Source organism: Podarcis cretensis (assembly GCF_951804945.1).
Source record: "Podarcis cretensis genome assembly, chromosome: 3".
NCBI lineage: Eukaryota > Metazoa > Chordata > Lepidosauria > Squamata > Lacertidae > Podarcis > Podarcis cretensis.
The window spans coordinates 63,763,949-63,789,916 of NC_137172.1; the positions used below are offsets into that span (position 1 = coordinate 63,763,949).

Consider the following 25,968-nt stretch of genomic DNA (forward strand, 5'->3'; position numbering starts at 1 on the left):
ACAGAATAGAACCAGAGTTCTGTTCCAACAAACAAGGAACAAAAAACACTTGGTCCCCCCCAGGGGTGGTTTACCACATAATTATTTCGAAGCATTTGCAACAAAAGATATCAACTAACCCAGTCTCTCTTCAGTTTCATTTTAAAACTGATTCTTGCTCCACATATGGAGGATTGTATGTAACTGGAAGAAGAGTGAGTTGTGTGAAGCCTTTTTCTCTTGGGAGAATGCTAGGTAGAAAGGTCTGTGCCACAAGTTATGATGGGATAGCAGCATATTGGCTATCTCTGATATACTTCATTTGATGCATAAAAGTATTATCCTAAATCACAGGAGAATATACATTGTTGAGGAGATGTGTATGGGGAATTGTAAACGGTGAGATAAGTAGGAAATGAAATAAAAGTGATAATTACATTTTAAACTGGTGATTCATAAATTGTGTTGATAACACAGATCCTGGCAAAGATCTGTGATACAGGACTACCAAAAGTACCAGCTCTGTTGAAATGCCAGATTCCTTCCACCATAAGCTCTCACCTGACAGCATCCATTATATTAGGCCTGGTGTCCCCAGTGTGGCAGATGCAATGGTGCCCCTGAAAGCCTCCTCCAGTGCCTGTGAAACTTTTGCACTCCTGCCCCTCTCCAGGAGTTTACTTCTTTTCTGTATTCCTTGGAATTGAGAAAGGAACAATCTCTCATTGGAAAACTACAGAAAGCTTTGAAAGGAAGTAGGAGGAGTATCACTGATTCCAGTTTCTTATCGCTCTCTCTTTTTCCCCCAGATTGAGATTGGCACCAAGAAGAAAGCAGAGTTCTATGGGCGTGTCCAGTGTGTTCAGCACTCATTTTGATTTGCTTACACAAAGCATGCTGGGAGGTTATATCATAATGAGCATTCATCCTGAATTGCTTGTGGGCGTTTTCCTATTAATCATTCATTCGTCCCACTTTTCAGTGCATTTCCTCATCACTTTCCAAACCACAAAAAGGCAATGTTCTTTTTATTTTTTTTGCACTAGCACTAGAGCAGCAGAGCACTTAAATCCATTTTAATTGCACAAACATTAATTTCCAATATGCGTAGACTCCCTCCCACAAAATACTGACAGTCTGGAGGCACCTTCCGTTTCATTTCCCTTCCCTCACCTGCTCCCATGTGTCTTTTTGGTTTCTCCTGCCTCTCCTCTTTTCTGAGTGGTCTGTTTGTTGCTTCTTGGGCGAGGGAGATTAATTTCTTTCTCTGCCCCCTTTCTGTATGTTTTATTTCCTCCTCCAAGCCTGTCTGCCTCCTTCCTTCCCACGATTCAAGAAACATACACGCCACATCTTAATAAGTATATCTAACATTGTGGGCTTGATGTCCCTTTCGAGTCAGTTTTCTCAGGAGCAAATGCTTTTCCGATAGCAGCTTTGAGACTTATCTGATACATGTTTTCTGAGAAGAAAGTTTAATTGATTTTAATACCACTTTATCTCATAGGATTGCAGCTCTGTTTGTTGTGAAATCCTATCATGTGAGTAAGTTTTTGCATGATAAAAGTCCAATGACTCACTTGGTAGAGTTTTATCAGTAATCGTTCTGCAAATTATTACATTGTTCTGTAATAACTGAAATGTTTTAAGACACACACTTTTGCGACTCTGAACTTGGAATGATAAACAATGCCATGTAAAAACCAGTGCCTAATTATTTTAGCCTCTAGTATTTCCTGCATGGATGTGTTATTGTTGGCATTGTCAAAAAGCCTTAAAGTTTCAATCAGTTTCAAGCTGTGCAGGTGGCTGAAAGATAAGCAGCATAAATAATGAGATTTTGCAAAAGGGTTGCATAACCATTAAGCAATTTTAATACAAAGTACAACTTTGTTTGACTAAACATGTTAATTTGCATTAGATTTATCAAAAGTACCCTGTGTGCACAAGAAATTATGGAATTATATCATTTTCTACCCATCAAAAAACATCATTCTTGTCATATGAAGTGCTCTGTACTGAGAATCCAGGATGTGACCTTGCCGCTCAGAAGTTAGAAACTAATTTTTAAATTTGATACATGATTCTAAAATATACTTAGGCTGAATCCTCTAATTAAATTGAAGGGAGTAAATTAGACTGAAAAGTGAAGGGAGTAAATTAGCTGACTCTCAAAGACAGTGTTGACCCTTGTCCCAGCATTGAAAACAAGAAGGTTTGAGAAGAAGCGTTTCTGTTGTGTGCTTCAGGATCCCAGAACGAGAAGCCCTGGGGAAACGTACAAATTTACAGCCGTGTTGCCATACATGAGAATTCTCAAAAATCTTGTATCAGAAAAGGGCAAGGGGCTCTGTATAATAGAAATGCCTTCTAAATGTAGATACAAGAATTCAGCCTTTCTCAGTTCAGTGTTAATTGTGATACCAATTGCATTGGGAAGAGCAGTGCAGCCACAGTACCTAGCAAGCCTGGTGAATCCCAAGCAAAAGTGTGAGTGGAAGACTGTGCTGTGCTGGATGCTTGAAGAGATAGAGGCCTCTGCCCACCCTCCTGGCACCCTCTAGATTAGCTGCTGGTGTGTGTGTTTGTGTTTCAAGAAGCTCCTGTGTGTCTCTTCTGCTTGATTTTGTGGGGCATGCAGCAACAGCTGCAGAGTATGTGGAAGAGAGTTCCTTCCCTCTCAGTCTTCTCTGGGCTGATTCCCTTTTGAAAGGTTGCGTCATTGAGGAAGTGAGAGGCTTTTGCAAGGCTAGAGCAGAGGAAGAGGAATTGTGCATCCTTTTAAATTGGCTGCAGTGTGATACTCCTTGAATTACAAACAGATGAGAACTTGCTGAGGAAGATAGTAGCAGTGTTTCTTCCAGGCACTGTCTTGAAGTGCAGTTGTTTATGGTGATAATGAGGGGAAAGAGGAGTGAATGTGGGAGCAGAATAGGGGAATTCTTCCCCCTATATAAAAGTTATTTTCAAAACCAAGGATTCTAAGTTTATAATCTGGCAAAGCAGCCAACCCAGCCATATACATGATAAATACATGCAGATAAAGAAGCATTGGCTGGTGGTTTACATTATACGTCGTGGGCAGGGAACCTTTTTCAATCCATGAGTGGCATTTCCATCTGGGGGCTGCTTGCAGTGCCAGAGGAAAAAGTGTGTGGAGTAATTAATGTAAAATCTATCTCCATATAGTAGACTAGTTTCTACACATACTCATGCACCCTTCTATCACCATCCAGGTAAGCAGAGAGTACCATCAGGGTTGACATTTTCCAGCCAAAACACTCAAGGAAGATGTGAAACAAGGTTTAGGGGGGAGATATGGCCTGGTGAAAGTCCCAAGGGAGGCCAGCTTTTGGCCCCAAGGCTTGAGGTGCCCCAGCCCTGTTATAAATTATGGGTTAAAGGTTTACCCCAAAGTTGGGCTCTGTGTCTGCTCCTAAAATATTCTAGGCCAACAATTATTACCAGGGCCAAATTTTAAACTAATTTTGAACTGAAGGTGAAGGGCAATCATTTTCCTTTAATATATATTTAATACAAATTTTGTTGTTTAGTCGTGTCCGACTCTTCGTGACCCCATGGACCAGAGCACACCAGGCACTCCTGTCTTCCACTGCCTCCCGCAGCTTGGTCAAACTCATGTTCGTAGCTTCAAGAACACTGTCCACAGTGCTAGACACAAGTAATTAATATAAGGCCAATTAATTTTTAAAGTTTGATTATGTTACTTCAAGACAGTCTTATTCCCTCCAGACCAGGCTACATAAATACTACAGTGTTCCTGTCTGATCTAGAAAAATGGCTGTAAATCACTAACACACTTGTCATTGAAAAGTTAATGGTGGTTCTTAACATTTTAAGTGTAAAAAACAACAATGTAATTTATATTGTTATGTGATGTAACAGTGTCCTAAAAGGGGATCCACTCAAGAGAACAGTAGGTGGCAGCCAAGGACTATTCCATAAAATGCAAAAACTTCCAGACTGAGAGCTATTTTAGTCTGTTTTAACAGAAACAACAGAGGGCTGTGACACTTTAAAGATATGACAATTTTATTACAGCACACAGATAATTCATGAATGCTTATGCTTAAAGATTTTTTAGTTTTTAAGAAGCTACAGGCTCTTTTCCCCTATAAATTGCAAATTCCCCTAGGAAAAACATGCTGTGGGAGCTCTTGCAGTATTTCAGGATATTCCAGATACATTTTCATTCCATATATATTGAATAGGTTAATTAAATTGTGGACAGGTGTAGATGCCACCAAAAATTTAATCAGAAACCACCAATTGCCCAGTTATCATGTTTGAACATGTGCTTCAGTCCTTGAGCATTTTGGGCTACACAAAAGGTATCCTATACATAACGAGAACTAAAATCCCTGACATTTTTTGGTGTTAGGAGGGGTCACACTGTAAGCAACATTATATTTAATGAAAGCTGTGAGAAAGTGGCTTTTTATTCATCCTATTTATTCAATTGCATTGCAAAGAGCTTTGTTTAACTTAACTTGACCACTGTTCCCATTTTTACCACTGGTTGTATTGAAATCGAGACATACTGACTTTTACCAATTCAGACAAACATTGTAACCACTGTGTAACAGTGGATCCCATATGAAGTATTTTTTATTTATATTTTTTCTAATAGTGTTGAGCCAATGCAAAGATGTACGGTATTGGGCACAAGTTGTAAATAAACTTGCTTGAATGTCAAACAGACCTGTCACTTCAAATGTTGCCTACATTTATAAAACAAATAAAAGTTTATTCCCATAGCCTTTTAACTCATACTACCTCCAGTCTGTTTGTCTCCAGTTCTGCATTTGCACTTACATCATCTGTTATGGCTATGCCAGGGGATTATTTCCCGTGAGGTATCAGCAACAGTGCTTGTTCTATTGCAAGAAAAGAGTCACAAAGAAGACAGGGAAGCTATTTCTGCATGTTGGTGGGTGCATGGGATTGGTACCCGAACTTGGTTTCAAGGAACAGGTTGGATGGTGGTATCTTTGAAAGTTCCCCCTAGCAAAATGCACATGCATACAGAAGATGAGCATGTGAAGGAGGTTAGGACAGAAAGTTTATTTTTGATAGGCTTATTTTTCATATGTAACAATTTAAAAATAATAATAATAATAATATATGCATTCTTTAGGCAGAAGGACACTATGTTGCACATGCTGGGGGGGTGTCAATGGGTAGAGCCTGTGTGCTATAGTTGCTAGAGTGTTGGAGTGGGAACTGGGAGAGGGTTCAAATCCCCACTCGGCCATGACCTACCTCAGCCTAGCCTACCACACACAGTAGTTGTGGGAATTAAAGGAGCAGGGGAGAGAACCATGTATGCTACCCAGATCTCTTGGAAAAACAAGGTGAGATATAAATGCAATCAACCAATCAATGATCACTCTGGCCTTTAATGTTTATAGCCCTATAGAACCCACCCTAGTCCTGTACACTTGAAAGTAAAACCTGGAACATATTTGTTGAAACATCTTGGTGGAAACAACCCTAGGATTGCTTTGATGTGTATAAAAATTTATAACTAAATAAATAAGAATAGGAAACTTAGTTTCCTTATCCAATCAGACAATTAGCTTATCTAGCTCATTATAGTCCAAAGACAGAGAGTAATTCTCCAGGGTTTCAGACAATGGCCTTCCTGAACCCTAGGTGGAGATGTTTGGGATGGAATATCTTCTGCATGAAAAGCATGTGCTCTATCACTTGACTACAACTCTTTGCCAAAGAGAACAGTTCATTGTTACCTTCCAGCTCTAAGGAGAACAAGACACCCCGTCCCACCAAGATATTTGAACAGATGAAGAACAGAATAAGAATTCGTATATGTGCTTAACTTCATCCGATTTCCCACCTAGTATTTCAATAATAAGGTTCATGCCACGTGCTTTAATGCTGTGTAACCCACCCTGGGACCTTGGGAAGAAGGGCAGGGAAGAAGAATATGCCAGCAAAAAAAATCAAAATGGACTGAAATTTATAAATTAATACTCGGTGAGGATCTTGCAACACTACTTGCCTCTGCATTTAAAAAGGAAATGAAAGTGGGGACTGTAAAGCGAAGCCTCTACTTAAGGTGCTCCCGTTTGCGTAAAAGCAACCTTGAGCAAAGTGGACGAGAGGAGCAGCACAGCAGAGGGCGCTTTATCATACAGGAGCCACTTCTCGGTTCCGGCGCCGCACGATTCCTCTCGACCAAACTTTGGCGCTCGTCTTATGTTTACAAGCGCAGGAATGCGCAGTTCTCTCTCTACTACAGGGCAGGGGGCGTGGCTAAGGTAGGAGGGTGGAGCCTTTCCTGGGCAGGGTGCTGCTTTTGCACAGTAGCAATGCAACAAGTGGCTGGGCGCTCGCTCGCTCGCTTTGCCCCGGTCTTTCACGTTGGCAAAGCCCCTCGGGCGAGGTAGAGGCTGCGTACCGGCGAGAGGCGCGCTCCCGCAAACGGCGGCGGGTTTGCTGAAGAACTGCGAGAGCTAGGGCGGCTGGCGTGCAATAATACCCTTGCAAAGGCGCCTGGGGCTGCCGGATGAGCCGATCGCCAACCTGAGGAGCCGGCGGGGCTCAGGAAAGGAGTGCGCAATGGTGGCTTTGGCGGGCAACGGAGGAATCCGCGTTTCCCTCGCCGCTGCAGCTTGAAATCAAAGAAGGGCTCCTTTTCTCCCTCCTCCCCTCCCGCTCCGGTTTCCAGCTCGCACAAGCCAACTGCAGAAAGCAGGTCGAGGGGGAAAGGCGGCGGCATGGCATCTGCATAAAGTCTCGTCCCGGGGCAAGGAGGCGGCTGGGACCGGAGCAGCCGGCATGAGCGACCCCAGCGAGGCGGGGATCATCAGCTTCTCGGTGCCCAGCCCGCCGGGCATTCTTGGCGGCGGCTGCCCGCTGCTCTACGAGGATGGGCTCGCCAGGAGAGCGCCGGCGGCAGGCGAGGGGACGGCGGGCCGGGGTTTCCTGGGCGGCCCAGGCGCGCCGCCGCCCGGCACCTTTTGGAATGAGGACAGCAGCTCCGTCTGCCCCGCCAGCGACACGGCGGCCCGGGCCAAAAACAACGGCGGCGGGGGCGGCGGCGGCCACAGCAACAGGAGCACCACCGTGTCTTACGTGATCAACGAGGCGAGTCCGGGGCTGCTGCAGGCGGCGGAGAGCGGGGCCCTGCAGAGCCTGAGGGAAGCGTGCGAGGCGGTGGGCGCCGACCTGCAGACGCTGCACTTCGGCAAGCTGGACTTCGGCGAGACGGCGGTGCTCGACCGCTTCTACAACGCGGGTGAGTCGGCAAGCGAGCTTCCTTCCGGCGAGCGGAAGGCAAAAGCCGCCGCGCCTGCAGCCGAAAGCGCGCTTACCTGAGGAGAGTCTCCCTCACGCGCATGCAGGTGGTGGGGCAAGCGAGGGGCCTCAGGCTTCGTTTACCTCTTCTCAATACCTAAGCAGGGTGAAGAGAGGAATACGCATTATGTCTGTGTTTTCTTACATTTCTATGCCGACTTTCTTCTGTTATGGAAACGGGGGCTGCACAAGTGCAGTTCCCAGGTGTTTACCCATCGAGGCACTGGCCAGACCTGCTGAGCCTCATCCAGGTGGTGGCCTTGTTGTTGGGCAGTTATTTATTCTGGATCATTCACATGGCACATGGAGTAAGGTCTTGAGGTCATCTACACAAGTGACCCTTAAATGCTGTTTGGCATTTTGTCTGAAATTCAAACATCACATTTTTGTTTTTCCTGTGTTTGCTTGCAAGCAGAAGGTCCTGGGTTCAGTCCGTGAAAGCGCCAAGTAAAGCTGTGTGAGACCCTTGCCTGAAACCCTGAAAAGCTGCTGAGGGTCAGTGTGGACAGTTCTGAGCTAGATGGGCCAATAGTGTGACTTGGTATAAGGCAGCTTCCTAAAGATAAAATGAGGGGAGATTTCACACATGTTATAAAATAGCAAATCCAGGTTTGCCACCGCATGTTCATGCTTGGTAAAGAGCTGCAGCCAATCCCGGCTCCTTGAAGAATGCATTCCCACCACATAAGGAAATATGTCCCCATGCCTCACATTCCCTCCAACACTTAGGTGATGTTAAGCACCATAAAAATATGACTAAGGGTAGTTGATACCAGCAGAGAGTAGCTTTCAGGGAATTTCCCCATATTTTTGCTGAGACTGAATATAATCATTTTTCATACCCAGTACTTTCCACTTCCTTTCTTCTCTTATTTCATGAAACACTGTTCCCATGAGTCTTTTAAGCTTTGGGTTGATCCCATTGCCTTCACTATCAAACCTTGATAAAGATCTAATAGCCCAATTCCTGTGATAGCCACTGAGATTTGGGTTTAAGCTAAAGTAAATAACTTGGTGTAGTTGGAACCAGTTTACACTATCATACCCAACTTTTCTTTCAATTGAGGGCCTTATTTGGTAGTCAGCCCTTCAAACCAATCATGTATGCTATCATCTTTATCACCTGTTTAGACAGAGTCCTGTTTTTATTATGTTACTTGTTTTTAAAACTTTTTGTGAACTGCCTTGCAAGGACAATGTGACCTGATCAGTAGATTAGAAATATTTTAAATACCTAGATAAGTATTAGCATAGGGATCTGGCCTTTGGGGAAGGTCGGTAGCATGTGACATGCTTTCTGCTGTTTCCTAGTCTGTGAAGTAAACCTGGGCTAGTCTTTGGGAAAGCTAATCGTGTGTATTTGTTATTAGGCTTTTGTGTGGAAGACAGAATAATTAGAGTGTTTTGTCACATCTTGTGCTGTTCATAGTTTCCTTGGCTCCAAAGATAGCAATCAGTCCATATTCTGCAGCTGCTGTTAGTCAGTAGTACCTGAGGATTGTAAACAAAGGTGAATAGGCGTTTCAGTGCTAAGTCTTTTGGCAGGAAGTCTTTGGAAATAAGTAGTCCACTCTTGTCTGTTCACACCCAGGGATTCCCTGGGAACATAAAGATTTATTCAGAATTAATTCATCCACCTTTCTATTTCTGTTTTCAGAGCCACTGATGTGGCTTTGGACTTGTTCATGTGACACTGTCTAATTGGTGTGGTTTGAACATGGGTTGAGCAAAACCAGGCGTAGTTTTTGTGTGGTGGGACCATTTGTGCAACTCTTTCACCACACTCAGTTCACCCCCTAGCCTGTGTTTACTGACCAGCTGCTGAAAGTGTATTGACCACTAGTATGGTAAATATAGGTTGGGTCCTGAGCTGGCACACATAACTTTTTCAGTATATCCCAGAAACGTCTTAAACCCACAGGCATACTATGCCAGATTAATCATATGAATAGGTCCTTAGAGGCAGGGCTTAATATATCAATCTACTTGGCCTATAAATATCTTATAAGGTGAGGAAACTATGGCCCTCCAGATGTTGGAGCACAGATCCCCTCATTCCATTTACCATGCTTGATAGGGCCAACAGGACTTGTAGGTTAATAACATTTGGAAAACCAGATTCCTCGTCCCTGTTTTAGGACATGACTCCTCTCCCACAGTGTATAGGAAAGAGATTGTGAAGGGCAGGTAAGAATCTAATAAATCATTATGAGGCCTCAGGGCAGGTTACCACAATTTAAAAATAACTTAAGCAGCTTAAGATCAGGGAACAGGTTAGACCCTTTAATAATACAGTGGTGCCTCGCAAGACGAAAATAATCCGTTCCGCGAGTCTCTTCGTCTAGCGGTTTTTTCGTCTTGCGAAGCAACCCTATTAGCGGATTAGCGCTATTAGCAGCTTAGTGGCTTAGCGGCTATTAAAGGCTTAGCGGCTAAGAGGCTATTACCGGCTTAGCGGCTTAGAAAAAGGGGGGGGGAGCGAAAAAAATCGCAAGACTCGCAAGACATTTTCGTCTTGTGAAGCAAGCCCATAGGGAAATTCGTCTTGCGAAGCGCATCGAAAAACGGAAAACCCTTTCGTCTAGCGGGTTTTTCATCTTGCGAGGCATTCGTCTTGCAGGGCACCACTGTATATCAAAATCCAGGTTAAAGAGGTGCCTCCTTAGTGTACAGAGAAAAACTACATGATGATGATGCCAGACACACCTCTCTGAGGAGGGCATTACACAAAAATGCCCTCTCCTGGACCACTCATACCCCAAGTTCTAAGGGTGGTGGAACAGGAGGATACCCTCTGACAATTTTTGTGTCCAATAGAGTCTGTGGGGAAGGAGCACCCTGATTTGGACTCAAATGAACTGGCAACCGGTGCTGCCATTTTAAAAAAAGAGGTTTGGTAAGTTCAAAATTGTACCACAGCTAGTCGTCTGGTTGCTGCTTTTTGGACCTCTGAAAGTTTAAGAGGCCTCTTCAAGTGCAGCACCACATAGACGGCACTGCAATAATCCAGTCTAGGAGTTACTAAAGTTGTTGACAAACCATCCTTCACTCAGAATAGGCACTCTTAGTCATCAAGGCCACCCGAGTCTCCAGTGACCCCAAGCTTCAGACCTGCTCCTCCTGGGCAGGGGTGTGTGAAACCCCATGCATAGCACACTGTCTCCCCTCTTCCTGGGCACAAGAACTTGGAACACATAACATGTTTGCCTTTTCAGGGCTCAGCTTCCATTCATCTGTCCACACCTGGTCTTTATGTGCCTCCAATCACCTGTCCAGTACCTCAACTGCCTCTTCCATATCAGATGAAAGGAGACAGAGTTGATTGCCATATGACTTGATTTATTTATTTAATTGCCATACCACTTAATATATTTAAAATATCTCTAAGGAGTGTACAGAAACCTGAAGCAACAACAGACAGCTCAAACAAAAATATAACAAAAATACACAGTTACATATAACAATGCAAAGTTACTAATACACAAAAATCCTTTTCAGTCCATTTTCCTTCTGACACAACTTCCATCTCAGTCTCTTACCCAGGGTCCAAGCTAACTCAGCTCAACCACAGAAGTTTCGCAGCAATAAGAGTTCCCCGAAACAGGAGACATCACTCTAGTCTCTCACTCTAGGCTTGCTTTTTATGGTCAGGCCCAAAGTGGACCGTACTTCCTCAGGCACTTGCCCACAGCTGTTTCCACACCCTGTTCCAGGTGCAGAAGGTCTGTTGAGTTTTCCAGAGGGTACAAAGGATGGGGGAAAGGCTTCTACGCTCACAGCTCTTTCTTCACCCTCTGTCTTCTCCTCCTCCAGCTGCCATCCACACGTTGGTGACAACTACCCCTTTACACTCTTTGACAGTCCTAGTTGTCTGCATGATTAAAGAGAGTTGATTAACTGTTCTCTGTTAAAAATGCCAACATCCCCGCAAATAAGAATATACAAGCCTATTTCCTCCCCCCCCAACAGAATTACCTAAGAAATAAATACTAATTATTCAGCTGTAAATGATATGCTAACAAGCAATTACCAGCCAAAAGGTCAACAGAAGGTGTGGGAGTATGGGAATTTCCCCTTCTTTATATTTAGCTCCTGTGATGTCAGAGCTCTATAAAGGAACATTTTTGTCACTGTAGTTTTTAAAAACAGCTGACATGCCACTAGCATTAGCTCACTGTTTACCTTACCAAGCTCTGACTACAGAATTCAGGTGACGATGTTTATTATGACCACCAGCACCATTGGTGAGGAAATGTTGTCCCAGGGTTACACAATAAACGTTGTTCTACCATAAGGGAAGGGCTGTAGCTCAGTGGTAGAGCATCTGCTTTTCAGGCAGAAAGTCTCAAGTTCAATCTGCAGCTTCTCCAGGTAAGGTTAGGCAGGTTCCCTGCCTGAAACCCTGGAGAGCCAATGAGCTAGATGGTCCAGCTCAATATGAGGCAGCTTCCTATGTTCCTGGTGGCCCACTTCACATGTTACACTAAACCATAGTTAAAGAAACTATGCATAATGTGAACATGAAGTTCACTAGTACACACTGCTCTAAAGTTCTCACTGTGTTCTTCCTTCTAGTTGCTGGGAAACAAGCCAGAGAGTGTCCCCTCACAACATCTGAACCTGGGATCATGGTTTGTTTCGAGAAAAAGCTCGGGTTTGAGGGCATGACAAGCCACACTCTGGCTTGTTTCCTGTCAGTGTGGCAGCAGCAGGAGCCAGGGAGGAACTCAGCAAGAACTTCTGAGCCGTGTGTTCACCAGCATTGCATGTTCACATTAAGGCATTAAAATGGCAATAGCAACAACTTTGGCTTAATGTGATGTGTTAGCCAAAAAAGTGTTAATGGGTGGAATCAACCAGTGGCGTAGCGTGGGTTGTCAGCGCCCGGGACAAGGCAAGTAATTTGCGCCCCCTAACCCATGGATTTGCACCCCCTAACCCTAACCCTAACCCCAGATGTTGCGCCCGGTGCGGCCGGCCCCCCTGCACCCCCCACGCTATGCCACTGGTATCAACAGCTGTAACTTCAGCAATACTGGAGCAGAAAATACTGAATAATATTTACTAATGGAATATGGGATTAGGACCATAATAATATTATTAGTAGCACTCCCACATGCTTACACTTATATGCAAGTATGGTTGGAGTGAGCTAAAGGCATACGTTATTGAATTATAAGGTTTATATATTAATTAAGAAAATGCTTACCCTGCTTTTCATCTAGGACTCAGTGAGACTTACAGAAATCCTGATTTGTTTATTTAATTTCATAAAAGTTTATGCACCACTTCCTTATAAAAAACCTCAAAGCAGTTTGCAGAAGATAAAACTGTAAAATCAAGAAAAAAAACAGACAACCCTACTTTAAAACATATGAAAGTTAACATACTAAAACAGATTAAGATTACCGAAACTTTCTAAGCATCTGAGATATCTTGTCTAAGCAGAAATGTTTTTCGCAGGTGTCAGAGCTGCCTCTAGGTCCCAGCTCACAGAGGACCAACGCTAGGCTGTAGTAATGTACAAAAGTCTTTATTGAAGTTCAGTTTCCATTTCAAAGCCACAGCGTGCAGCCCTACGTCTTAAACCCTAGATCGGCGAAGTCCCGTCTGAGTCTCCTCCCCTATGACACCAGTTTAAGATCCTAGCCCTGCTCCACCTTTTACGCTGCTCTCTCCTCCTCTGGGTCCTCCTGCCCGCTGGGGCATTGCCCTTTCTGGACTCTTCCGACGCTGAGTCGCTTAGCTCCTCCCCCTCCCTCCGGCGGGCTTTAGGACCCGGTTCCCAATCCTCATTCTCTGCTGTCCCGCGCTCCTGTACATTTGAACTTGCCTCTCGCACCAGCCCAGTGACCTTTCTCCTAACTGTTACACTACTTCGGTCACTGCTTCCCTCTTCCGGGACACTGGCCGGATCTGACCTCTCCTCCGTTGTCCGACTTTCTGATGGAGGCGTGGTCAGCCCTGCCTTATCTTCTCTCCCTGGTGGGGAATGCACTGGCCCCGATCCTTGGGACTCTTCCCCCCCACTCTGCTCTGGTGGGGAAGCTGGTCCTGATTTCCAGCTACTGCTCTGGGAGTCCCTGCTGCCCCCTTGCTCCTGGGGCATTCCCCTTGGGAACCCCCTACCCCTGGCCACTGGCGCCCCCTTCTGTGAATCTTCCGATTTGCTGGATAGGCTCATGGAATCCCTCGGTCCACTGTCCTCTTCTCCTACGCTCCCCTCGGATTCTTCCCCTTCACTCTCCATCTCCTCTCTTCCCTGTGCCTCTGCTCCTGAGCCCCTGACAGCAGGTTCCAAAAAGAGTAAAGTGAAGGTACCTGTTTGATCTCAATAGGCAGGGAGTTCCAAAGTGTAAGGTGAAAAAGTGTGTGTGTGTGTGTGTGTGTGTGTGTGTGTGTGTGTATAAAAAAAATGTTTCGGAACATGCACACAGAAATGAAGACAGAATGGATTTACCAGTGAACACATGCGAAATTGATGCTGACCAGAAGTAGACTGATGGGTTCATTCCGAAGTACAGCAACAATGGGCACACTCAGTTCCAAAAATTACAAAGTCATTTTAATCATGAGTCTTGTCAACTATAGAATGTGTACAAAGTGCAAAGAGAATTCAAAACGTGGGTTTTTTTTTCTGGGGGGCGGTGGCTATTGGGTTGTTGTTTTTACAGTGGTACCTCGGTTCTCAAACGGAATCCATTTCGGAAGCCTGTTTGGCTTCCGAAACAATAGAAAACTGAGGTGCAGTTTCCCTTTGGTTGCAAGAGCTTCTTGCACTCAGCGGAAGCCGTGCCGCACTTTTGGCTTCCGAAAAATGTTTGAAAACAGAAACATTTACTTCTGGGTTTTCGGCATTCGAGAACTGAAACATACAGCAACAGAGGCGTTTGGGAACTGAGGTATCACGGTATTTTGATTATGTATTTTGTGGTTTTGATTTTCTGCTGTGAACCACCTTGAGACCTCTGAATATAAGGTAGTATAAACTCAATCAATCAATCAATCAATCAATCAATTCCAGGCATGCTAGAAATGAGTCAGCTCCAGATCGCTGTGCAGATTGCTGCATGTGTTTTTCTGTACTCCCCGTCTCCCTTGTGTAGGAGGGGTGGGAACAGAGATAATTTAGGAATATACCTGTAGTAACTCCTGCGGGTAGGTAGACAGAAAAAGAAGAGGGCATGTGACTACAGTTGTGTAGTAAAGCAGAAAAAGAGGAATGCAAGTGCTGTGATATACAGAAAGAGAGTGAGTGGAAAATGACAATGAGCGGTTAACAAAGAAAGCAAAGGAGACAAAGGAGACTCTTTTCTAGTTTATTTTGTGCTGTTGAATTCATGCACTGGGGATTGAGCCTGCCTCTTCTTCTGCCATAAGTTTCATTTCTTGATCATGTTGGAGTGTGACACAGAGATGGCAGCTTGGAACTTGAATAAGGCCAGTCTGTGGGTGTTCCATTGCCTTGTCAAGCTTAGATTTGGCGAGCCAGGGGACTACCAGTAGCATCTAGAAACATAGGTGTGCACGTGTGTAGCCTGGTTGCCACTGGTGAGAAGGAGTTGCATGTAGGTGAGGGAGCAGGCTCCTGTTGCTGGTGGTGGGGGGAATGGAATGTTCTGCCTCTTCATGGCACCCAGCAGGGAAACCAAGCACTCTGCCAAAGGAGAACCTCCTGCCCCCCTCCCACTTCACACCTAGCAAATACATGCAGCAGGCTGCTGTAGGTGGAATTCTCCAACCTCCCGCCCCATTCCATCATCCATCTAACAGGTTGGTAAAGAAAAATGCAAGCTAGTACCTATTTGCAAGGCTGTCCTATATAGCCTCCTATTATATAATAGTATATGTTGCAGTATATATTAGACCCAGGAGATGGAACCTCAGGTTTGTGGGCCAAATGTGACATTGGGACTCTCTCCAGGTCTCAGCCACACCTAGCCACACACCTTTTTGCCTGGCCACATCCTTTGTCAGCCTTGCTTTGCACCTTCCTTGAATGGTTTTGCTTGGCTCGAATGTGTCTTTGAACTCTAATAATGATTCACGCTTGCCCGGATGGAGGATATAGAGGGGTGTATGAGTGTGTGCAGAAACTATTGCATGGAGGTAAAAATTCCCATCTCTGTTGCTCTTCTCACTTTTTTAACCTTTGGTCTGTCATGGATGCTTAATTGAGATTCCTGCATCGCAGGAGGTTGGACTAGATGTTCCTCGGGGTCCCTTCCAAATCTGCAGTTCAATGGTTCTGTGAAAGGTTGACCAACATGAAATAGGACCTTTGGGCTGAATGATGTTCCCCATCCCTGTGTTAGACCTTGCTAAATCTTGCACCAGCACTGAAAGACATACAAAGGTTAATTTCAAATCAGTGTGTCAGTGCATACAAAACTCTTTAATTAGTCAAAATCACTGTCTTATTGATGTGCATTTTTTCACCATAGCATTGTCTCCTTACAGCATCATTATTGTTCATCTCTAAAACATGTTTTCCCGACTTGAGCTGTTAATTTCTGACTCATAGGGATTAACTCCTGTTACATAAAACATTATTCTAGCCAGTGCATCCCAAGTTGCTACTTTATTTTCTGCTTTGTGCTTCAGGTTAGAATTGCCAGCTCTTGGCCGGAAGAATGCTTCTGTGTCTTTTATTTAATTAATTAATTTACTGCGCTTGTCTTACTTTTCCTCAACCATAACAATTCTCAAAATATTTTAATTACTATGTGACGAGGAGAATTTAAAGCAGCTGGCTTTCGCAGAGGAAGTGGTGGACTGTAGGGAAATACGTCTATTTCTCTTATAATAAGTATTGGAATATAAAAGTGCTAGTTAACAGGTTAGAAAAATCAAACTAGTTCATGCGGTCTGGTGCCATTCATCTTCCCTTTTGCATAGGTTTTGGCTGGAGGAGCTCAGTAGTGCAGTTTAAAAGTGATAATGGAAACAGGAGGAGTCTTGTGGAAGCTTAGCAAAATCATGGAGGCCAAATGGGAGACTTTATTTAGACATTGGCTACATTATTTTATCTCTGAGCTGGAGTGAGAAACGAAAACACTTGTCTCACATACATAAAGGAGGCTGAACATTTCATTTGCCTGCAAGTCTCCCTCCTGGCTACTGACTGAGTTCTTGTGATGTCATGGATCATTCACGAGTATTCTCGTGCTGGGCAGTCATAGAAATTTCAGACATGATGCAATTAACTGGCATCTGAGTGGAAGAGTAATTTTGGTTTACACACTGTGCTGGTGGAGAGGGAGGGAGGACCCATGTGAAGGTAATGGAACAAAGGAGTGGGGAGCACTTTTTTTTCACCTAAGGACTACATTCCCTTCTGGTAAACTTTCCAAAGGCCACATGTTTGTGGTGGGTGGGGTCAGAAGGACGAGTGGATGGAGTAGCACCCACTTTGGACATTAGGTTGGTTTCTGAATGCACTCCCCCACTCGTCTCTGTTCTCCATCCAGACAATAAAGAAGCATTATGAGAGTTCAAGGGTGCATTCCAGCCATGCAAAAATATTTGGGGTGTGAAGCTGGGCCAGTGAGCTGTGTGGCCTAGGGAGAGAAGCTCCTGGGTCAGAAGTTCCCGATGGTTAACAGGGATCTGAGATAAAGAGGCGGTTGGTAGAGATCCTTTCCCAGGGTTTAGGGGCTGAAGTAGGTGTCTGAGCTTTTAGTGCTAAAGCTGGGGTTAGTGGGTCAAGGAATTGTGCAAGGCTAACATCCATGAGGTGGTGGTGTGTGCAGCATCACAATATTTCATGTATTAGTTCCAAATTACCTGCCAGCCACTAGTTGCAGCCATTAAGGTAAAGGTAAAGGGACCCCTGACCATTAGGTCCAGTCGTGACCGACTCTGGGGTTGCGGCGCTCATCTCGCTCTATTGGCCTAGGAAGCCGGCGTATAGCTTCTGGGTCATGTGGCCAGCATGACTGAGCCACTTCTGGTGAGCCAGAGCAGCGCACGGAAACGCCGTTTACCTTCCCGCCAAAGCAGTACCTATTTATCTACTTGCACTTTGACGTGCTTTCGAACTGCTAGGTTGGCAGGAGCAGGGACTGAGCAAAGGGAGCTCACCCTGTCGCTGGGATTCAAACCGCCAACCTTCTGATCGGCAAGTCCTAGGCTCTGTGGTTTAACCCACAGCGCCACCCGCGCGTCCCACTTGCAGCCGTTAGTTGTCACCAATTACTTTTATTAGCTGCCTTATTCAGAGGATAAGTGGCTATCATCACTCTCCACTGGTGGAAGGGACAGAGGGCTTTGTGTGAACTGTTGTTGTGCTTCACTGGAGTCCCTGTTGTGGTATGGTTGTTGTATTCATAGCTGTGTCTCTCTTCTAATCTGAAAAGGTCAGTAGCTCTTTAAAGACAGAGCACACTTGTGTCCCACAGTTTGCTGGAGGTATGGCCCTTGCCTCCTAGCCTTAAAGGACAATTCTGCTTCTTCAGGAAATGTAAGAGATAAGGAGCCCTTGCACGTGCAGCCAGCCTCCCTTGGTTGGTCCTATGGCATCTGCATGCCTGGCCCACTTTCTTGTTTGCATGTGTAATTTGCCCCCTGGGTGTATGGGAAAAGGGGGCAGTTTTCAGCCAAGCTACAAACTGCACTGCAGTTTTAAATGCACTTGTCAGTGAGTAAAGGCTTTTACAATTGCACACGACAAAACAATGCAAATTGGCTCTCACTGTTTTACAAATTTTGACATTGTCCAGAATGTACAGAAGTGAGTCTGTACCATGGTTGCTTGGCTGCAGACTCAAAGGCTTTACATACAAGGACATAGGGAATGCAAGAAGCAGAGCAACTCTTTCTAAATTCCAGTGATTCTTTTCTGATAGTGTCTTGCTTACCTTTGGGAGATGCTACATTCCAAGGCTTTTTCCTTTGACACTGTGAACCAGAATGTTGGTTACAAAACTATTCCTATTTTTGGATTTCCTGGAATTTGTGATGAAATGTAATGTTAAGGCTTTCTCTCTGTCTTGCGAGTTCTTATAACATTCAGTTGCTTCTTAAAACACTTTTGTCCCCTATTAATAGTGGATTGAGTGATTTCCAAACCCCATTTTAGCACAGAAATACATGCTTCCCACAACATCTGCTGTTTGTAGTGGCTGAAAATCAGTTCCAGCATAATAATAACTACTAGTTATAGAATAAAAATGAGTGATTAATAAATTTCACTTTTAATTCTACTTGTTTCCCTTAAGTGAAGTCTTTGCCTGCTTGCCTCCACCCCCACCTCCACCCCCTAACATCTGCAATGCATCATCTGTTGGATTAGCTAGGGGTTATTCAAATGTTTCTTTTGTCCCCCCCCCCCGAACTATTTGGATGGGGTTTGTTCCTAAACAGATTAAAAGGACCTTCTTCTAGTGCTTGGAGTAGTGCCTAGTGAGGCTACACTGTAATAATAAGCTTTGATTATTGAGTCACTGGCATACAGAACATTTTTGTTGTCTTTGTTTAGGCTCAGAAAGCAAAAAGTGACACCATGGGGGCAGGGATATCTTTCAGATAAAAACTGTGTTACTGTGATTTTGGAATTCCCCCTGCAATATGTATTTTAGGTTTTTTCTTCTTTTCCCCCTTCTGTGACTACTTCTTCACAGGAGGACAAACGTTGTTGTAACTGACCCTTGTCTTATATTGCTGAGAAATGGACTGATGTAGTAGGAGGCAGAGATGACTGATAGAATCATAATAGATTCACAAATTCCCATTATTGCATGATAGCTGCATTTGTGTGGATAATGTAACATATGAACTTGCTCTACACGTGCTCAGTTTATTGTATGCTTATTGAATGTTTAAATTGGTTGCAATCTGATTGTAATTTGAAGGCCCCTTTACAGTACAAATTTAACTTGGCTTTCTTTATGCTGCAAGGATAATAGCCCATTATCTACTTGCAATAACAGGAGCAGCTGAACAGGGCTTGCTGTATCGCAATGGGACAGGTTACTTTTTTTTCAGTCTATGAGCTGCATGGTTGCTTTGTACAATATGGCACAACCTTGCAAATATTCAATTTGTAATCTAGTACACTATCCTTGACCATGGCATGGTTCTGTAGCACCAATGTTGCCACATTCAAGTTTTGGGGGCAGTTGTAACACTGGCGTCTGCCTGGTGGGGCTGAATTGAGGAGTCATGCCCCACGTGGTGGCTGGGGTGAACATTGGGTTGCAGGCAGATTGCTGCTGGATTTGGCACCATGATCAGAGTCAGATCAGGCCCAGTGGGGCTGGCTTGGGATCCAGTGGATTCCCTCTAGAATCCTACCTCCCATTTCAGGGGAAGGCTGATGGAAGCCAGCAAAGCCAGACCAAGAGATACTTCTACTCTATCCAGCTCCCTGGTGCAAAGGGAGAATGTACTGCTCTGCCCATCAAAGGTTTTGAGCACATGCTAATCACAATTTAAACTTTTTGTTCTCACAGCATAAATCCTGGTGGGTAGTGTTCAAGGCCTGATATTGTGGGAAAGTACCAACAGTTGTTCTATAATCACTTATTTCATATCATAGTATAGCTCCTTTTTTCCCCACCGCCATGATCAAAGATATTCTTTTTTTAAAAGTACAAGGGTAGGCTATGGCCCTTTTTCAGAAGTCGAATGGAAATAAAACAAATGCATCCTAGGCAGGGAGGTAGCTTGAGGGCAGCAGGTTTTTCACCTTACTCAAAACAACCCCAGTGTGTATACAGTATGTATGGAGGATGGCATCACAAATTGAAATGAGCGTGTATAACTTAGGGGCTGTGTCTGCTTCAGTTGTTCTGCTTCCACCTACACAGATATTTGTTCTGTGCACACATTTAAGATTGCGTTCCTCCAGCTCATTTAGCTACACTTAGCTACCGTATGGCACTCCACCTTGTTTTATGTGTTCAGCACACTTGTTAATGATGGTATGTTAGAATCAAGACACCTGGAGAGCAGATGTGGAACACTGGAGGTTCTTTATATTTTCATTGAATAGTACTAGAATACATGTTTCAATCTCTAGCTGTGATCATCATACAGATTCACAATCCACTGTAGGTTATACTAACATCAAAAGGGCACCACCTAACCCATGATCCAGCCAAAGTTAAGCACTTTCAGGCTGTAATTCTGTACTCACCAACCTGTGAGGAAGTCCCATTGAACTGAGTGGGATAATCAGAGGATTGCTGTGAACAAGTCCTACTGATTTCAGTCAGAGGGTAACACAGATGTTTAAATGTCTTTATTTGAAATCACATTCATTTTAACAGTGCTTAACTTTGGATGGATCGTGCTTCTTATGTACACATTGTAACCAAAGACTAAAATAACAAATAAATAAGTGCCATATGTGAGTTCTTTAGTATTTTAGTAGTTGCACTAGTCTTCAGCTTTGTACATTCCATCTTTTCCAGTGTTCAGAAAGGAAGTATACACTAAACATTACCAAAGGCATCAGCATTGCAGCTCCATTGACAAAATGGGAAAGTGTACTAATAATAATGAGGCTGATCTTGTGACATAATGTAGCATGACCTTCTGTGGACTACAGTTTACTTCATCATATGCCTCACATTGATGTTACTCAGCAGGAATCCTGTGAATATTGATATTACACAGCAGGATTCCAATGCGGTGAGAGAACTGTAGAGCGTTAATTGTACAGTCATGATGTAGAACGGAAATGTGATTATTGTGAATGACATAAATGATGTTTTAAAAGGTTAATTTGATCTCATGCATTGGTCAATCAACTGCTCAACTGAAAAAGAACACCTGGATGAAAACAGGAAATGTATAAATTATGACATAGTTTCAAGTGCCGGTTTATTGCTTCTTTTCTTTCTGTTGCGTGTCTGTGTCATAACTCTGAAAGACTGCAAGGAATGCTGCAGCACTTGAGTGAGACTAATAAAAACATTTGAGCTTTCTGGACCATATTGGTAAAAGAATGCAGAGTACTTAACTAAGCCTGTTCATGCATTATATTCTGGGGAGAACACACAATCTGGCCTTAGTTTTGGGTGAAGTCTCACCCTTGTCCTCCCTTTCCCCCAATCTGTGGGGAGAAAAGAACTAGGCTGTACTATATTAACTTGAATGTGATATTAACCTAGCCATTTAATTTAATGCCCATATTTTTTCAGGGTACAAAAAGAGAGATAATCATTCAATATGTGCATGACCATGTATATGCACATCATGTTGAACCTGGAAGTATCATGGAAACGTCATAAAGAGGTCACTGAAATATCACTGAAAGCGCAGAACGGGGTGTTTGTTGACTTTTTCAATGGGTTTCAATTATATGCAATTTCACTCTGTTAGGTTTCTTTTTACCCAGGCCGTTGGCCCTTAATTTGAAGGATTTTATATACTCGTGGCCTCTTTTGACAGGTGGAATGTATTAGACCTGCCTTTTATATGTATTTTTAGGCTTTGTGTTTTTATGTTTTTATTCTGTTTTCACTTTATACTGGTTTTATTCTTTGTAGTATTTTGTAGGTTTCTTTGAGTTACTTTGTTGGGGGGTGGGGTGGGGGAAATCAAACTGATAAGTGCAATTAATAATAATAGCAACAGCCCCTGACATGCATGTTTCTTCACAAATTCATGGGGGTTGAGCTATCAATGACTACTAGTCATGAGGAAGCTTGCCTCGGAAATGCTAGTTTCTTGGCATCACAAGTGGGAGGGTGCTGTCACACTCAGCTACTGCTTGGGGGCATCTGGCTTCACACTGTGGGAACAGAATGCTGGACTAATCCAGCATAGGCCTTTGGTCTGATCCAGCAGGACTCTAATGTACATGATACAATGCTATATGCATGAAACTCTACATATAAGGGGCTGTGCCCCCTGCCCCACTCATAGAAGTTTCATTGCTGCACTTAAAGGAAGGTGAAAGAAGCAATTTTTACAAATTGCCTCTTTTTGCTGTAACTCTGGAGCCTATTTTTGTTACAAAATTTATTACAAGGTTTCTGTAACACCCTTCATCAAACATGGTCATAGGGTGGTGTACAACAAAATAGGGCAAAATAAAATTATGTTGTAAACAAGAACTCTCATAAAATGCCTAAATAACATAATCAGCAACCATGCAATTTAAAAATGATTCAGCCTATTAGTCTCTAAAAGCTGAACTAAAAGCTGAGGTTTTTATCGTTCATCTTAATGAATATAAGTTTGGGCCAAGATTGTTTCCTACAAAAGGAGCATTTTTAATCTGCAGACTTCAGATGGGCTTTTTGCAACTATGTACTCAAAGGACTGTTTTCAAAGGAGGTCTCTGTAACCTCTAATGAGAGCTAATTGGCAGCTACAGCAAGCCACTATGAACTTTGACAGCTGTCAAGCGCATGACATCATTATGACATCACTAGCTGTCAAAGTTCATAGTGGCTTGCTGTAGCACTAGAATGCAAAAATAATAATGAAGCTACTCGTTTTTAATAAAGCTGTTTTGTAAAATAATAGGTTTTTTCTCTGAATTTAATGTTTGTATCCAACTAAGTTTACTTGGTGCAGACCCGTTTAAATTAGTGGACCTAAGTTAGCCATGTTGATTGATTTCAGTGAGTGTACTCTGCATATCACTAACATTTGATACCCTGAACCTTTCGGCTATAACACTGAATGAATAAGAACTAAGTCACTGCAGTCACAAGCTGAAGCTATCAGGCACTACCAGTGAAAAATGAAAGCAAACCTGTTTATCATGTTTGTTTAATCTCATGTTACAAAGTTGGACAGCCTTTATGCAGAGTGTTAAGAATCTTAATTTGGGTGAGTCATATCCGCTTTCTGTATTGGATACGTAAGTGCAATTTAACATAACTTAATTACTAGTTAGATAATATTAGTCTAGTGGCATACATAATAACTCCTTGTTTGCCCTGCTGGTAATTTCACACATGTGCTTCTCTTGCATGAATATAAATACTCAGCAAAGTTAATCTTGGTCACCTATACAACTGAATGCAAGTCAGTTTACCGCAGTTCCTTGGGCCAAATCTAGCCTCTTGATGGTGGCATCTACCACTCTTCTCATGCTGCATATACTCAAAGAGGCAGAGGAATGAGCTGCATTTGTGGCAATAGAACTTGGCGGCCAGCTTCCCCCACTCTTTACTGGTGGTGGGTCATTGTCCTGTCATCCTCCATTCCCTTGTCATAATGAGCTGCTCAAATGGCACTAAATACACACAATGCTTAAGGATATTGAGGTGGCCAGCATGGTGCCTTTCAGGTCTTGTGAACTGCATTTCCCATCTTTCCCAATCATTGTCCCCACTGACTGGGGCTGATAGAAATTCTTAGCCTTTAGAACTTATATAAACTCCGTTCTAAAACAGCTGCATTGGTTGCCAGTTCATTTCCAGGCCAGATTTAAGGTGCTCGCAATTTAAGGTGTTTAAAGGCTAAATGTCTCAGGCCCCAAATACCTGTCCCTGTGGATCAGGGGTCCCCAAACTAAGGCCCGCGGGCTGGATAAGGCCCGCAGGACTCATTTATCTGGCCCGCGGCGACCTCCACCGCCCGCTTTTACCAGCGCTGCACTGCGTGGCTGCCCACTTCCGGGTCAGAGGAGCACCAGAAATAGCTTGTGCGCATGCACAAGCATTATTTCTGGTGCACATCCGGGTTGGAGGAGGCCCGTGCACATGTGCACAAGCTATTTCCGGAAATAGCGTGTGCGCATGCATATGGGCACTTGCTCCCCCACCCTCTGGCCTGCCGCATGATCGGCGCTGGCAGTAAGTTTGCTGACCCCTGCTATAGATCCTCTCATATGTTACAGTCAGCAGGAAGACTCTCTTGGTAGTCTCATCACCCTTAGAAGATGGGAGAGAGATGGACCAGAAGAGGAGATTCCCTGTGGTGACTTCTAAGCTGTGAAATCCTTCCCCACAGAGGCACAACTGGCGCCTTCACTATTCATCTTTCTGTGAATACTGAAGATGCACTTCTGGCCTTTGACACCTGAGATGTGTGTTTTCAGGGCCCAACCTATTCCTGTGAATAATTTAACAGTTTTTAATACTGAATTTTAGTTTGTTTTAATTCTCCCTGGGACCTACCTGCTTGTGAAGAGCAGTTAATACAACAACAACTTTATTATTGCATTAGCCGTGTGGCCATAGCATAATATACATAGAAATAACAGCATAAAATAGGGGGGGAGGTAAAGGTAGATATCGTCCAAGGCGAATGCGAGGATAACAAAAGTGACAGGGGATTTAAAACATCGAGTGACAGAGAATGCAAAAACAGGTTCGATTGTGCGGCATATCGACTACGGCTGTGGTGTTAAAGAAGGAGTTGGTGCCGCTTTCCTCTTCATCACACTAAGCAGGAAGTTAGCTGTCATCTCGGTGATCCAACAGTCAGAATCCTGCAGAAGAAGGGACACTATCCAGGGCTGGATTGGGAGATGAAGCTTGTTCACGAGAGGAATTAGAAACCAAGATCTTTCATCTGTCCAGTTGGTACAGAAGAGCATTACATGTTCCATAGTCTCCAGAGCCGTGTCGTTGCAGGTGCATGTTCTATTTGCGATGGGAGCTCTGGAATAGCGACCCGACAAAACTGCTGTAGGGAAACAGTTAATAAATAGTAGTAGTAGTAGTAGTAGTAATATAGATGCAAATGAAAGGAACGACTAATTAAAAAGCCAGTAGCTGAGACTCCAAATGAATCTTAAAAGAAAAGAACAGATAAAGAAATGACTGATTAAAAATCTGGTAGCTGGAAAACAGTTCAGTATTACTTTTCTAGTTCATACTGGAAAGTCAAAAGAGCAAAATCACCACAAGTACAGGAAAATAACACAGAAAATAACATAAAAAATTGGAAGAATCTACTTTCACTGCAACAATTTTGCCCTGGAAATGTAGCCTCTGGCCTTGTGTTGTGGAGAAATCTCAACTTGCTTCTACATGTCTGATTTTACTGAGAACATTTCCCAGGGAAGGAAGAATAGGATGTGCATCAGTGTTGAAGACATTTTTGTTTCAGCAATTTTTTCTAACAGGATGAAAAGTCTCTAGGTGATCGTTTTGTATTGTTTTTAAACTTGTATATAGTTGTGTTTTGTACTGTTTTTTAAAAAAAATATAATTGCTTTTATTATATGTTTCTAAATCACCTTGAAATATGTATAAAAGGTGAGTCAGTAACTGGCCTAATAATAATAATAATAATAATAATAATAATAATAATAATAATAATAATAATAACAATAATAATAATAATAAATAATTATTTAGGCAAGCCTTTGAATCCATCCTTTTAGAAAAGCACTGAGTTCCTTAGACACTAACAGGAAACCAGACATTACAATCCTAAGTACAAAGTTAGTACCTTGTTTTCTACCATTGACAAACCACAGTCAAGATAGTTGTCTGAAATATTGATGGGCTGAATTGTAGCACTCTTACCTCACATTCAGATTCCCAAATCATTTTTTCTCTTGGGAAAACTCAACTCCTTCAGTAAAAGCTAACCCCCCCCCCCAGCTACCTCATCTGAATAACAAAGACTAATGAACTGAAACATAGGAGCACTTGTTTGGCTCCAATAAGCAGGCAGCAGGCTTCCAGTGAGTGCTCCTCTCAGTAAAGATAGCTACTGTATTGTGTTTGC

The 25,968-nt window shown here is 43.4% G+C and overlaps 1 protein-coding gene across 3 annotated transcripts in view; it reads left to right on the plus strand.

Annotated features, from left to right (window-relative positions):
- Positions 1-6,339: 6,339 nt before the first annotated feature.
- Positions 6,340-25,968, plus strand: part of MAP3K5 (mitogen-activated protein kinase kinase kinase 5) — a 97,503-nt gene continuing 77,874 nt past the window's right edge. For 2 of the 3 annotated variants that reach the window (XM_079970939.1, XM_079970937.1), the window contains exon 1: positions 6,340-7,261. In XM_079970939.1, the coding sequence (XP_079827065.1) occupies positions 6,802-7,261 (460 nt within the window). In that variant the 5' untranslated portion in view covers positions 6,340-6,801. The remainder of the gene's footprint in view (positions 7,262-25,968) is intronic. The other variant, XM_079970938.1, reaches the window with a different exon arrangement.